At 40.9% G+C, this 13,494-nt stretch overlaps 1 protein-coding gene across 1 annotated transcript in view; it reads left to right on the forward strand.

Moving 5' to 3' along the window:
- Positions 1 to 13,273, forward strand: part of KCNK9 (potassium two pore domain channel subfamily K member 9) — a 76,535-nt gene extending 63,262 nt beyond the window's left edge. The window contains exon 2 of the mRNA XM_072327389.1: positions 11,813 to 13,273. Within this exon, the coding sequence (XP_072183490.1) occupies positions 11,813 to 12,654 (842 nt within the window). The 3' untranslated portion in view covers positions 12,655 to 13,273. The remainder of the gene's footprint in view (positions 1 to 11,812) is intronic.
- The last annotated feature ends 221 nt before the right edge of the window (positions 13,274 to 13,494 follow it).

The raw sequence follows: 13,494 nt of genomic DNA on the forward strand, positions 1-13,494 counted from the left end.
ATTTTAAATTTAATGCAAGTTCTATCTCCAAGATCTCTCTAAAATGGTACGAAATACTATTCCTAGATTGTATGAAATACTATTCAAAGTCTGCACAAATGGAGCATTGAGTTTCTGTTCTTCTGTATCTAAATCTGGGTTGTTGATGTACAAAAAATTGTATTAAAGCTCAAAAGACACAAAATGCTATGAAAATGAAACTGTCTAATGTGAAGATTAGCAGAGGCTGGTTTATTCATCCTAGAGGAAAAAAAAAAGGCTGTTGGGATATATCTGCGATTAGTCTGGAAATAGAGAAGACACACTAGGAAGAGAAGTTAAGGGCTTTATTTTTATATGAACAATCCACGAACAAATTTGGTTTTAAGATAGAGAGATTTTTAGCTGTAACAGCAATGAATTCAGGGGCAGCCTTACAGCTTGGTTTGTAGAGTCAAAAGTCCTTGCTGAGCTGGAGCTCCATCTGTTGAAGGAGATTTTCATTGTATATGAAGGCGAGTTCTGGATTTACTGTCTCTCAGTCTCAAGTTTCTAATACACCTGACTGCTCGTAGACATTTTCTGCTGGCTGGAGCAAAATGCCATGGGAAAAGGCTGTGGTTTCATCTTGATGTAGAAAGGTATTGGCAGCATACACTCCTGGTGTGTGCTAGCTTAGTTGAGACAAATGTTGCCATTAGAGCTTGCAATGAGGTGACTTCTTAGGAAAGTGCCAACCTAGAGAGTTAGAAAGGTTTAACTGCAGCAGTGTTACTGCAGTGCCAGAAAATCTTCATGTAGACAAACCCAAAGATATTGCCAAACTTTGACCTTCGCATTTTAGCTCAGCTATTCTGTCTTCATAGTGCAAGTGCAAATTTAACTCTGAGGCAGTACTGGCTCAATGGAGAACTGAATAGAACAGTAGAGTTGGGAAACATTTTCATAAGCTTTTTCTTTAAATGATATTAAAAAGTGCTTTGTCAAAAATAATTTAATTTCTTCTTTCATAGAAGTATTTTTGTTGAATTTTTTCAATTTTTCGAAGTCCATTGTGAGAATGCACTTAAAATTTGTAAAAGAAAACACAGACCCCTCTTTTTACTTGTATTAATGAATATAAATTTGTTTTGGGAAGAAGAGCAAAAAATCTGAAATCTTACGTCTTTACAACATAAGCTTAATCCAAAGGTTTGAGCAAAATGTTGGTTTTTTTGTTTGTTTGTTTGATTGTTTTTAATTAAAAAAAGCCCGAACGTGTGTCTGTTTGATGAAATCCACCTATAAATTCAATTGAATCACTGCTCGATCTGTATGTGATGTGATGTAATGGGGGAATTTACGATCAAAAGCACTTGCTTTGGCTGTCAGATCACTGAAGTCAAGTTTCAGATAATAAAGCTGCTCGAAAATTAGAGTGTCTGTGGGGAAAATAGACTTGGCCAAAAATGCAGCCAGCCAGATTCCGAATACGTGTTTGAGAGTTCCTTGTTCAGAGAAGGGTACTATAAATGATGTAACTGATATGAAGTCTGTAACAGCAAAGACCAAGGAGCAGGGAAGCTTGCACCCGTTTGATTCCTTACTGTGGTCATGTTCAAAGGAGAGCAAATAAGAAGGAGGAATTGGTGGTTCCACCAAGCTCAACTGCCAGGACACACACTACAGTGCTTTTGCATCTGTATAATTATGTCCAGATAAGAGTTCATATAATATCATCTGTGTTACTAAAAGTAGTTCTTTTAAATAATTTATTGGCATGTTTATTTGTTGGGGACCAAAACTGAACACAGTGGGAATCTTTAGTTGCCCTTTTACATGGTGGAAGCCCTGCTTTCTCTAGCAGCAGACCAACTGCTCGAAATATCATGTGCCTATGAGTATTTCTGTAAAGTTCTCTTCTCTGGCATGGGAACAATCTGCAATAGACACGTCACAGGATAAAAACAGATAGGCAAACAAATTCATGGCAAGTTGTCTGCGCTCTTCTAAATCTCTTCATTGCGCAGAGGGAGTCATAGAGGCAAAATGCAGTCACTTGAGTGAAATCACAGCTGAACAGCTTCACTGAAAGCCACTCTGCATCTCTCAGCATCTCTGACAGCTATGGATATCGCTAATTTGCAAACAGAGCTGTGTGGACTGCTATGGATAATGACATCACAGGTACCAGGGGGGTGATTGCTACAGCAGGAATGATTTGTGCCTGATGTTTTGAGCCACTCTGCTGTGTGCTGGCCTTTGGTTACATTTATTTAGTGGGGTTTTATCCTGAGATCCTGCTTCCAAAGCCCTGGCAATGTCAAGTTGAGAGAGGCCTCAGACAAGCCTGAAAGGAAGCTCAATGCTATGAAGGCTCAGAATTTGTGTGCTTTTAGTTGAAAAGAATTAACTGTCTAAGCAAAGAGAAATCAGAAATTTCTTATATCCTCTTTTCTGTCATCAGAACAAAACGAAGGAAGAAGAAATGTAGTCATTTTTGGCCTCTTGTTAAGGGACAAGCCTCTGTGATTCTTCCTTATGTATTTTTTCCTAATCCCCTGGAGTGCTGGTTGGATCATCTTGCCAGCCCTGCAGGTGGTGAGTCCTTTGTCTGTCTCCCCTTATGGAGAATTCCAGATCATTGCCAATAAACTGGGAGCAACCAAAACCACAACTGGGGGAAACAATTAGAATTGCTGAAGAAAGCTGTTTATTGTGGAAAAATAATATTTACAGCAATAACATGCATTAGAAAGAGGCTTTGAGGTTAAAAAATAGACAACATCAGGAAAAGTTTGTAATGAGAAGAGATCTTTATATTATAGTGATGACCAGTCTTTCAGGCCCAAAGAGGATATTTAGCAATTAGGGGAACTGGTAATCATACTACTTTGTTCCTTTGAGTATGAGAACTGCACATAACTCTAGCATAAAGCTCCTGAAAGTTTATGGAGAACAGAAGGAATCTCAAGAGTTATAGAATAAAAATGACCACGTAAGGAGTTGCTTCTAAAGCAACATTCAAAATCTGAATCTAATCTGTTTTCTTCCCTATTGCAAGACCAAAACAACTCTGTTTATAGCTAATATTGACTAAGAGATGAAGCTGTGACTGTTTCCAAGAAGCATAAAGGAGTGAATAATGATGGAAAAAAAATGGGGTGTGTTGGAATGAGGGCAATAAAAGAATACGGTGATGAAAGACAGTGTAGAAATATACCGGCTGCGTATAAAAAACAAAAATCATAATAGCTGGATTTCTTAGATGAGGGAATAATTTCCTAAGGGAGAACGCGGAAACCCTGTTATTTCAATCATTTAAACAAAACTGGACAAAGCCCTGGAGAACATATTGTAGGGAACAATCATATGCTGGCCCTTGGGAATGCATAACATGACCTGGTAAGTCTTTTCCTAGTTGTTGCTACGATTCTCTTCAGATTGAGATCTTGTTTCTGGGCATGATTTGTCTTGGGACTAGATGTGATGTGAGCCTCAGGTCAATCCTCAGACTGTTTCAGAGAACAAAATGGAGAAAAAGCATGCAGGGGCAGTCAGAAATAGAGAGCACGAGTTGAGAGGGAAAACGTTGACTCAGAAATGCTGCAGGGCTTTGTGCACACACGTATCTCAGTGCCAAAGAGATATAGAACACATTGGTCCAGATACGAAAGTTTTATGCCGAGCTGGTGACACACAAGCTCCAGAGAACCTGGTCATTTGGTGCTTAGCACAAAGCTCCTTACATATAAACCTGAACTGTCACTGTAAACCATTCTGCCATTGGACACTGGAGGTTTGTTTGGCTTGTCATCCCGAGAATCCAGATTGCTGGCTGATCTGTCTTCCTAAGTCTCTGTGATGCACACTTGTTCACCTCCTGGTCTGTTGAGCTGCAGATTGTGTACTGCTGTTGATTTCTTCAGAAAACTGTCCAGGCTCAGTTGCAGTCCAAAGAACTGTCCACTGTTGTCCAGCCAGAAATCCAGAACAGAGTGTTTGTTGGTGTCAAAAAGTGCTGGAGAAAGGTGTAACAGAAACATGGCCCAGATCACTGCCAAATCAGTGCTGGTGTACTCATGGAGCTGGAGAAAAACATCATTTCTCTTCCCAGTCTCTTCTTTGAGGCAGAAGAAATTACAGTAGAGTAGAAATAATGTCATGTCTGGATAAAATGAACTGGCAAGTGTTGGCATCCACTATTTCCTGTGTGCTTCACCAGGTGGCAGACATCCTCTTCCTCCAGTTCTTTCCCATGCTCCTACTCTTCATCACATTGTATAGGACCTGCAGCTCCTGATTCTTTCATATACGTGAACAGAAGTTTATCACACTGCAGCTGGGTCTGTGCTGTGTGTGTGTTGGTTTTTTGGCCCTGTTTAGTGTATTCACAGATTGGCCAGATGGCATGCCCAACAGAACAGATTACTATCAAGTTCACATCACAGTTTCTTATAAGTGGTGGAAATGGATGAGTAGCTTTAAAACTATTGGGAAGAAAAATAGAAAACAAACAAACAAACAAACAAAAACCAACCCAAAAATATGAGAATAAAACCAGAATGATTTAGATGAATAGAAGTTCCTTATGTCTTGGTTTAAACTTGTTAGACTGTCCATTCTCCATGCCTGATAGGGGGCAAAAGAGGCCGAATCTTGCTTCCTGTTTTGAAGGAGCTCTGAAAATGGAGGAAACATGTTCTATTGTGGTTTGAGATTAAGGAATAATATCTTTCCTAGAGTCAACAAAGAAGGACTTTCCAGCTGTGGGGAGGGTGGCCATGGGTGGGTCACACAGCTCTGATAGGCACATGAATGATCAGCTCTTCCAACTACTCTACCCCAATGAATTGAACAGATTTTTATCCCCACTGTCCCAGGTAGACATCCAGCAGGGCAGCAGAGCCTATCCTGTGTACAAGTTGATGGTGGACTCCAGGCAGGGAAGGAGGAGGAAAACCCAGTCTAAGCAGTCTGAGGACTTCAGAAACTGTTCTCCAACATGTCCCATAGAAGTGATCTTACTGAGAGCCTTAATGGGACTGAGACACATCATTTGCCTTGATCCTCTAAGAATCCAAGATAAATCAGCAGGGTACCTTCTTTTAGGAATTGCCTGTAACAGATCTAAAGTTCTAAGTCCTACTCAGCATCCAAAATGAGTAAATGAGTATAACAGTACATGACTGTGTTTCACTCAAATAAATTGCTACTTTTGAACCACTGTAATTTAAGGTAGCCTGAAAAATAATATCATCTTCCAAGCTGTGCCACAGAGGCACTACCCAGAAGTTTGACCATTTCATGGTTTTGGCTCTTGCTCCATCATGGCTACAGGAGTTCAGGATTGTGCTCTTAGGCAATTTCCCATGTGTGCTTTACATATTAGTTTTCCTATGGTTGTGACTTCTAATGGTACATAGTCAGTTAATACCTGTTAATTACACCAGAAATTTGGGCAATGAAAAATATTTGCCATGCTGATTTTTACTGGAAGTAGGTGTGGAGGAAAAACGGTGGAAAACAACTGATATCAGTAATGATTCAGAGCAGGAGGCTCAAGTTCCATAAGAGTTCTGTAAGGCAGGAGATGATGTGTGGGGACTGCAGACCAGACAAATGGTGGCAACGAGGATGGGTGGCATGGAAGCTGCCATTGGATGACTTGGTAATTATCGGTCTTATCAGACTTTATCTATGAGCCCTTCAGCTCTCCTGATGGGCTATCATTTGCTGAGCTTACTGACCGGCAGTAAATCCAGCATGCTTGGTGATGTTACAGAAGTTATTGCTCTGGGGCAATTTTTGAGGCTGAGGCCTCTATCTGTCTTGACCGATGGGTCAGAACACAGATCAAGGCTGGCCTTTCACCCATTATAAGAATGGCTTCAGTTTTCCCCTGATATTTCAGTGATTAGATCACACAGCAAAACTATTTCTTCTTCTCATTTCCTTGCTGGGCACTGCCTATGCTTATTTATTAAAAGCTGCCTTGGAATCTGTTTTTTATGAATGATTGTTTGATTCCAACATCAAAAAGAAAAGACTTCAGTGTTCATGGGGAGAATAAAACAAGAGAAGCCAACTGTGTCCTGGGGCATCCAGAATAGATCTTCTGTAGGGCTTGATGCAGTGTAAAGCAGTGCAGATAATTTCCTGCATGGCGTGGCCTTACCTGTACAGTTAGGATAGGGTAGCAGTTATGAGCACACCTTATTTCCTCCTACGCAATGTCCATTTCTTTTCAGCACACAATGATATCCTTATTAACTGCACTCTGTGCCTGTAGAGAGCTGTGTACAATGCTTTGACCTGACCCAACTATCTTTTGGGCAGGATGGAAAGGGAAACCCTGATAAAACTAGGAGTGATTATGGAGGTGATATTCTGCAGTGATATCAACTGAAAAGGGAATGGAAGAGAAAGGGGATCCTGGAGATGCTCAAGGAGAAATGCAGCAGGATTAGAGATAGCCCAGACGTGGAGAGAAAGAAGAGGGAGTAGTTGCCTACGTGCTAGGAAGATGGCATTTTTAACACAGCAACTTTTATCCACATACAGCAGAATCAGTGATTTGCTCTTGATTTACTTGCAAGAGAATGCTTTTGTCCTGTTAAATGAGTTACTGGTGAGTACCAGTTATCCTGATGATTTATCTCCCTAATCCATACTGTACCATGGAGACAAGAGTTCTTTCTTTTCCACAATGAAAGCACAAGCAGCAAATCCAGCAAGAACCAGACTGTTTTCTATGGCAGTTTCCCTGGCACAGCTGAACCTCAGAAGTGAATGTATGACATCAGGAAGATGTTTTAATCTGAATTATGTTTGCCCATTGGAGCAATGGTTGCCGTTAGCCTCTTCCCATTATCTCATGTCCAGAGTTGTTGTCAGCATGAGTAAGAAAGGTTTGGCTCATGGGGGTGGAGTAGTTCATTTCTTTCTGGAGGCTGTTGTCAAAGGTGACTGTGCCCAAATGTCTGTCATGGGGGTGAATGAAGTGTAGATGAATGAATGGAGAAACCTACCCCTGAGAGAAAAATACGTCCCTCATGAACACAGTGTTGCTTCAAGATTCATTACATCTGAAACCTGTTGTACGCTGAAGTTCAGACTTAACCACGCTGCAGCTGCGCACTCTCCTGAACATGAACTATAAGTAAGCTTATCACTGCCACATTCCATTTTTATTCTTTAGCAGTGAGCGAGATTTTGGTCTGGTACCAATGCTCATCTAGAGACACATCTGGACAATGGTGTTTGGCCCCAGTTAAAACTGTGGTGGAATGATGGGATCTATGCTGATTTAACAGTGCGGATAGGCACAGGTTGGTGCTGGAATCCATCCCTTGTCCAAGCTTAGTTTGCTAGCACTGGAATCACCATGCAGTCTTAAAGGTAGTTATGACATACTAAAAGTACTCAGGATTTTTCCCAATAATTCTTTATTTTTGTTATCTATTCACTCATTCTGGGTAGTCTGCATCACTGCAAAAGCATGGCATTGTTTATTCAGACATTTGCTCTAGAAGTGAAGTATTATTCAGGAGAAGTTATATTGGAAGACATGACAGATTTTCTGGGCCTGTCTATACCCTGCAGCTGAGCATGGTGCAAAGATCACTGATGTAGATCTAAGCAAGCTGCTGTATGCATGTGAGACTGTCAGTGACAGAGATATTTGCTTAGGGGCCGAGTGCAAGATACCAAGACATGACATTTGTCTTGAGGATGTAAATAAATTCACGAGTGGCACAAAGAAGGTTAAGAATGACCATCCCTGATCTCTTCCATAGTGGTAGTGGAGGTTCAAGTAACAGTGGGAGAGAACTTTAGAATAAAGGAGTGATGGTCATTTTTGTGTTGATGTATGGACCTACCTGCCACAAGATGTTGCAGGAGCAGAAAGTTTATATAGGTTCAAGGAGGAACGCTCAAGGCCATGGGTGAGAAATCCATTATTCATTGCTAAAGTCAGTGAAACTGCATCTGGCTTAGGAAGACATTGAGAACCTGAAGATAAAGCTGGGTACTTGAATACTTGGAGGGATAATGTCACATGAGGTCACACTGGTCTTGTACTCTTCCCTAGCCGTCTTCTTTTGGTCACTGTTGGATTCAGGGTGGCTCTGCACTGAGTTCTTCTACACACTGTGCAGTGGTACTTCAGCACAGTGTCCATTAGGAAGTGAAAAGAAGCAATTGGGGCTGTCTTCCTCACGCATGACTTGTAATGAAGTGTTTCATTCTGTGTCTCATTTGAAAGCTACCATGGAAAATATATTTGAAGGAGGCTGGCTGGATTTTCCACAGGCTTTCATAGCTATGCTCTTGGAAGCACGAAAACCGTATTTATGTAATTATATATTGGTGCTCTTGGTCTTTAAGAGGTATGGTCAGAGAATAGAGAAGGGCTAGAAAAAATTAATGGCAGAAAAGCCATCAACAGAGTACGAATGTGGTGTCAGCCTCTGTGCTCTGACTCTTTGTCCTGCCCACCACCTACCTGAAGTTCTGCTTGATGCCTGTAGCACAGCTCTTCCATAACTGGGAGAAGATCGTTTTTATGATGGATTGATGCTCCATCCTCAGAACTGGAATGACAGTCTGAGACACTATATTTCTTAATGCTTAACTGTTCTTCTTCATGCCAAACCAAACAAGTTCTGTCTTGAAAGCCAAACTGTCTGAGGGGGGTTATAAAAGAGAAACTACTAATGGCTGTTGTTGATCATTCAAATGATATGTCATTGAATATTAGACAAATCTGCCTGCTGAGGTCATATTGCTACACTGTGGGACCTCAGCAAACTTGATAGTGTACTAGAGGAGTATAGCTAGTATTAACCTAGTAGTGACCCAATATGAAATTCTATATATTTCTCACTTCTATCCCAGTTTCTTGGCTTTTTGTGTGAGTCCTTTTCATGGACTTCTGTTTGGACTTCCCCTTTAGTCGCAGAAGAGCAAGAAATACCGATGTTATGTTTCACCTTTATATTTCTCTTGAAGCCTTGCATTCTTGCTTTCGTTGTAGTTCATATGGAGCTATCTATCTCTTTCTGTGCCCCTCTTCCTCTGGCAATGATGGACCTTCTCAGTTTTCCCAGGGGCACTCTCTGATGTTAAGACAATGGTGTTTTGTTTTAGTTTTGAGATCTACTGAATTTCAGAGAGCATGCACCGATGGAACTGGCTTTACAAATGTTACTGTGTGTATGGTACAGATTCTTAAATAAAGGAGAGTTTAGAATTTCTTTCGTGTGTTTGGAAGTCCCTTTCTAGGTTGCTGAATGCAATGGCTGAGGTGACTATTCCATAAAGCAACATCACACTAGAGAAATGCATTTCTCTGATCCTCTATATATGAATCTATTTGCAAAATCTAATGCCAGCTTCATGACTAAAGTCCTTTCTTTTCTCCAGTGTCATAGTTAAAATATGGTAAAAGGCATGTATCTGACACTGTAGTATTGAGTATGACATAGGATGAAATAGAAATCTGAATGTCTGGATTTTTTTGTCTACTTATGAGAATTGGACAGAAATTATAGCCTGCCTGTGTCTGTGCTTTGCTATCTATAAACAAGGATATAGTACCTTCCTTTCTTAAGACTACTGAATTTGAGTTAATTACGAAGTCTGTGATAAATCTTAGAAGTTCAACAATGACATAGTGTGTAAGCATATAATATTGATGCTTTGTAATATCTCTAAGCTGTCTCTGTGGATATCTTTAGTAAAAAGAATATAGTGATATCAAAATAAGTCTTTTTTCACCCCAACCCTTTCCTTTAAACCCAAAGTGAAAGCTGTTTCCACCAACTGCCATCTCTGTAACCATCTGGAAAATAACATTTTCTGAAGCTTTCCTTCTCTTTATCAGCTGTAACTAAGGCTATAAAATGAGAAGATGTCCCTGCTTTAACTAACACCCCTGTAGTTCAAAAGCTGATCTTAGTAATGAGAGGCAATTATAGCCTTTATTGAGGGACAGTCAGGTGGAACAAATTCAGCATCCGTCTATTGAAGACACTTCCCTTTGCAGGTAATTTGGAAACTGCTTTTTACAAAGAACAGGCTACCTATCCCATTATAACTGGTGAATCTATTTGTTTTGTCACCTGAAAAGAACTTCCTATTTTTAATTTATATATTTCATTTGCGAATTAGTTCTTACCTCCTATGCATTTCCCAATAACTAGCAACTGAGCTAAGGAAATAAGTGCAAATTTTTGGAGGACATTCTTGCTGTTTCTTTCATTTTATTTTCTTTGTCCTGTTGTTTCTTTTCATTTTGAAGGTTGTCGGCTGTATATATGTTTTCTTAACCATCTCTGTGTGGATATCATAGAAACTAAGGGGTTTCAAATTATGCTAGAAGCCTCTGTGTGGGTTTAAACCTTCATTGTCTACAATGTGGGCACCTATGTTGCTGGTAGTCACTGAAGGTGGAGCTCTGCTTTTACTGAAGATGCCAATGTTTGGGTGTTTCCATGTGGTTGTGAGCCTGTGCAGTAGTTACCTAGAATCTTCTGAAGTCATCAGGAATCTGGTCAGTCTGATGGGGACGTAGAGAATACAGTCAATGGAACAGTCAGTACTGTCTCTACAGCTCAACGTAGAGTAGACAGGTGTTGGAATGGCCATTAAGTAACTCACCACTGCCTGTTCTCATTAAATCTTCATTGACTATAAAAGTAGCTTGGACTCTTAGCACACATGTAGATACCTAGATTTATGTATTTTAATCTTCAACTGAGGTCTGTCGTGTGATTTCAGTTCTAATCACTATAGAGAAATAGGTGTATCCTGAGAAAAAGTTAGTGAATCGTTTTAGGCATCCAGATGTAGATGAGAGGTACTGCACATGAGAGGTATGGATTTCTATTCATTGTCTTTAAGGGAAATCTATATTGCAGTACCCACATGGTCATTGCATACTATGCACACATGACTCCTAGCCATCCTACTTTGGAAGCTTCGGTACTATCGCTTGCCATCTTAAGAAATGTAAAACAGTGTGATGTGAAAAAACTGAAATCATTTTGAAGCAGAAAGCTTGTTGGATTTAGAATGAAGATCTAGCTGTGATTTTACTTTCTGTAAAGTATGCAATGAAACACGATGCACTCTCTGTCCTGGATTAGTTTAGCATCGTGGCAAAATAATCTTTCCCAGATTGTTTGAAAAAGCTGTAAAACTCTGAGAGATACTGGTAAGTTCTTTATTTTTCAGTAAGTGAAAGTAGAGCAGGTATTAAACCCCTGAGATCCTGTGGCATTCCAGTTTTCAGAAGTGAATGGCTTTCAGAATGGTGCCTGTGAGAAAGGTTTACTCTGTATGGAAGATGGTTTTAAAAAGTCTCCCATTGATCTGTGCCTGCTGGAAACAATGATGTTGACTCTGTTGCCAGCAGTCACAGAATTCAGATGCTATCAGTGTAGTCTGGTTTTGGGGCTGGGCTACACCAACTCCTTTCAAAAGTATTGTTGAGACCACCTATGTTCAAAATTTCAAGTACTGCATGTGATACAAGATTGGACATGAAATTTCTTTAGCAAATAAACTCAGTATTTAGAAGAAATAACTGCAGAAGTAAGGCGGATTGGTGATTCCTTCATCTTTCCGAGTCCTGTGTGTACAATTCTATTTTTAATGTGTGATATTTGCTTTGGCTACAGGATATGTGTGAAGGAAATGTGAAAGTCCTGTGACTGTGATGCCCTCATAGCTGCTGTTGCTTTGGACCTACCTGCAGCATTGGAGTGATTTGTGCAGCCTGTCCGGAAAGGGAGCTGTGGTAATCAACTAATTTCTGACTCTCCTGTGTTTTCATTCCCCCTCACAGGTTACGGACATGCTGCCCCAGGAACAGATGCAGGAAAGGCCTTTTGCATGTTCTACGCGGTTCTGGGGATCCCACTGACACTCGTCATGTTCCAGAGCTTGGGAGAGCGCATGAACACCTTCGTCAAGTACCTCTTGAAACGCATCAAAAAGTGCTGTGGGATGAGGAGCACCGAGGTCTCCATGGAAAACATGGTCACTGTGGGTTTCTTCTCCTGCATGGGAACACTCTGCATTGGAGCAGCAGCCTTTTCCCAGTACGAGGAATGGAGCTTTTTCCATGCTTACTATTACTGCTTTATAACATTGACTACGATAGGTTTTGGAGACTATGTGGCCCTGCAGACCAAAGGGGCCCTTCAAAAGAAGCCTCTCTACGTGGCTTTTAGCTTTATGTACATTCTAGTAGGGTTGACAGTCATTGGGGCATTTCTAAATCTGGTTGTTCTCAGGTTCTTAACCATGAACAGTGAGGACGAGAGGCGGGATGCTGAAGAACGGGCGTCCCTGGCAGGGAACCGCAACAGCATGATTATTCACATCCAAGAGGACTCCCAGCATGGTCGGCCACGGTACAAGGCCGAAGTAACAGACCTTCAGTCAGTTTGTTCCTGCATGTGTTACAGGTCCCATGAGTACACCAGCCGGGTGGTGTCCCACCAAAATTCGTTCAGCTCGAAGCTGAACCCCCAGTACTTTCACTCCATCTCTTACAAGATAGAGGAGATCTCGCCAAGCACATTAAAAAACAGCCTTTTCCCATCTCCTGTCAGCTCCATCTCACCTGGGTTGCACAGCTTTACAGATAACCACAGGCTGATGAGAAGGCGAAAGTCCATTTAAAGCGATTTGTCTTCTTTTGCTTTCCTTGTTTTCTCCAGTCCTTCTCTGTTGTTTTGGGTTTTTTGTTCCTTGAGTGAGACGGAGTGAGGCCAAAGGGAGCAGAGAAAGCCAGTCCTCCTCTGAGACTCAGCTCTTGAGCATGAAGCATGGATTATTACTGTTCCAGCAAAGTATGCCTTACATTACCCCCTCGGTGGATGTCAGAGGATTCAAGGTGACGTGAAGTGGGTACCAAATCCAAAGTTGCACACACAGCTGGGAGCCTTCATGTGCCACTGGCACTCCTGACCTAATAAACTATTTTCCTCATGGGCAGGTTGCAGCGTGCGTGTGTGCTTGTGTGTGTGTTGGGTGTGTGTGGGTGTGTGCGCGTGCAATTCCACAACGAGTGCCATGCGACAAAAACTAAAGCATCAGGTATTATTTTATTTTCCCTTGAGGCAATTGTGTTCCGGCCTGCTTTTCTCTTTTCGATTGCTTCCAAACAGAATGGGGAGGTGGGGAGGGGAGCCAATTTGTTGTTTTATTTGCCAAGACGAGCATGCGCCATAAGCAGTCAATATACCAGGTGTATCATGATAAATTTTTTACTGCTAGATTTTAGATTGTATTATCATTATGAAAAAAAAAAAAAAGGCAGGAAATGATGGATCATTTTAACTTGCCAGTTCGAAATTTAAAAAGTAAAATAAAGCATGCACTTTGTAAAACTGGTATGCATAATAAAAACACACAAGAAAAACTAGCAATGGAATTCATAATCAAAAGCAAGTAATCCTATTGATTTAACCATATTTACTTTTCGTCGTCTGAAGCCGTTCCAACAATTTGTGGATGGAA

The sequence above is a fragment of the Excalfactoria chinensis genome, chromosome 2, assembly GCF_039878825.1.
Source record: "Excalfactoria chinensis isolate bCotChi1 chromosome 2, bCotChi1.hap2, whole genome shotgun sequence".
Lineage (NCBI taxonomy): Eukaryota > Metazoa > Chordata > Aves > Galliformes > Phasianidae > Excalfactoria > Excalfactoria chinensis.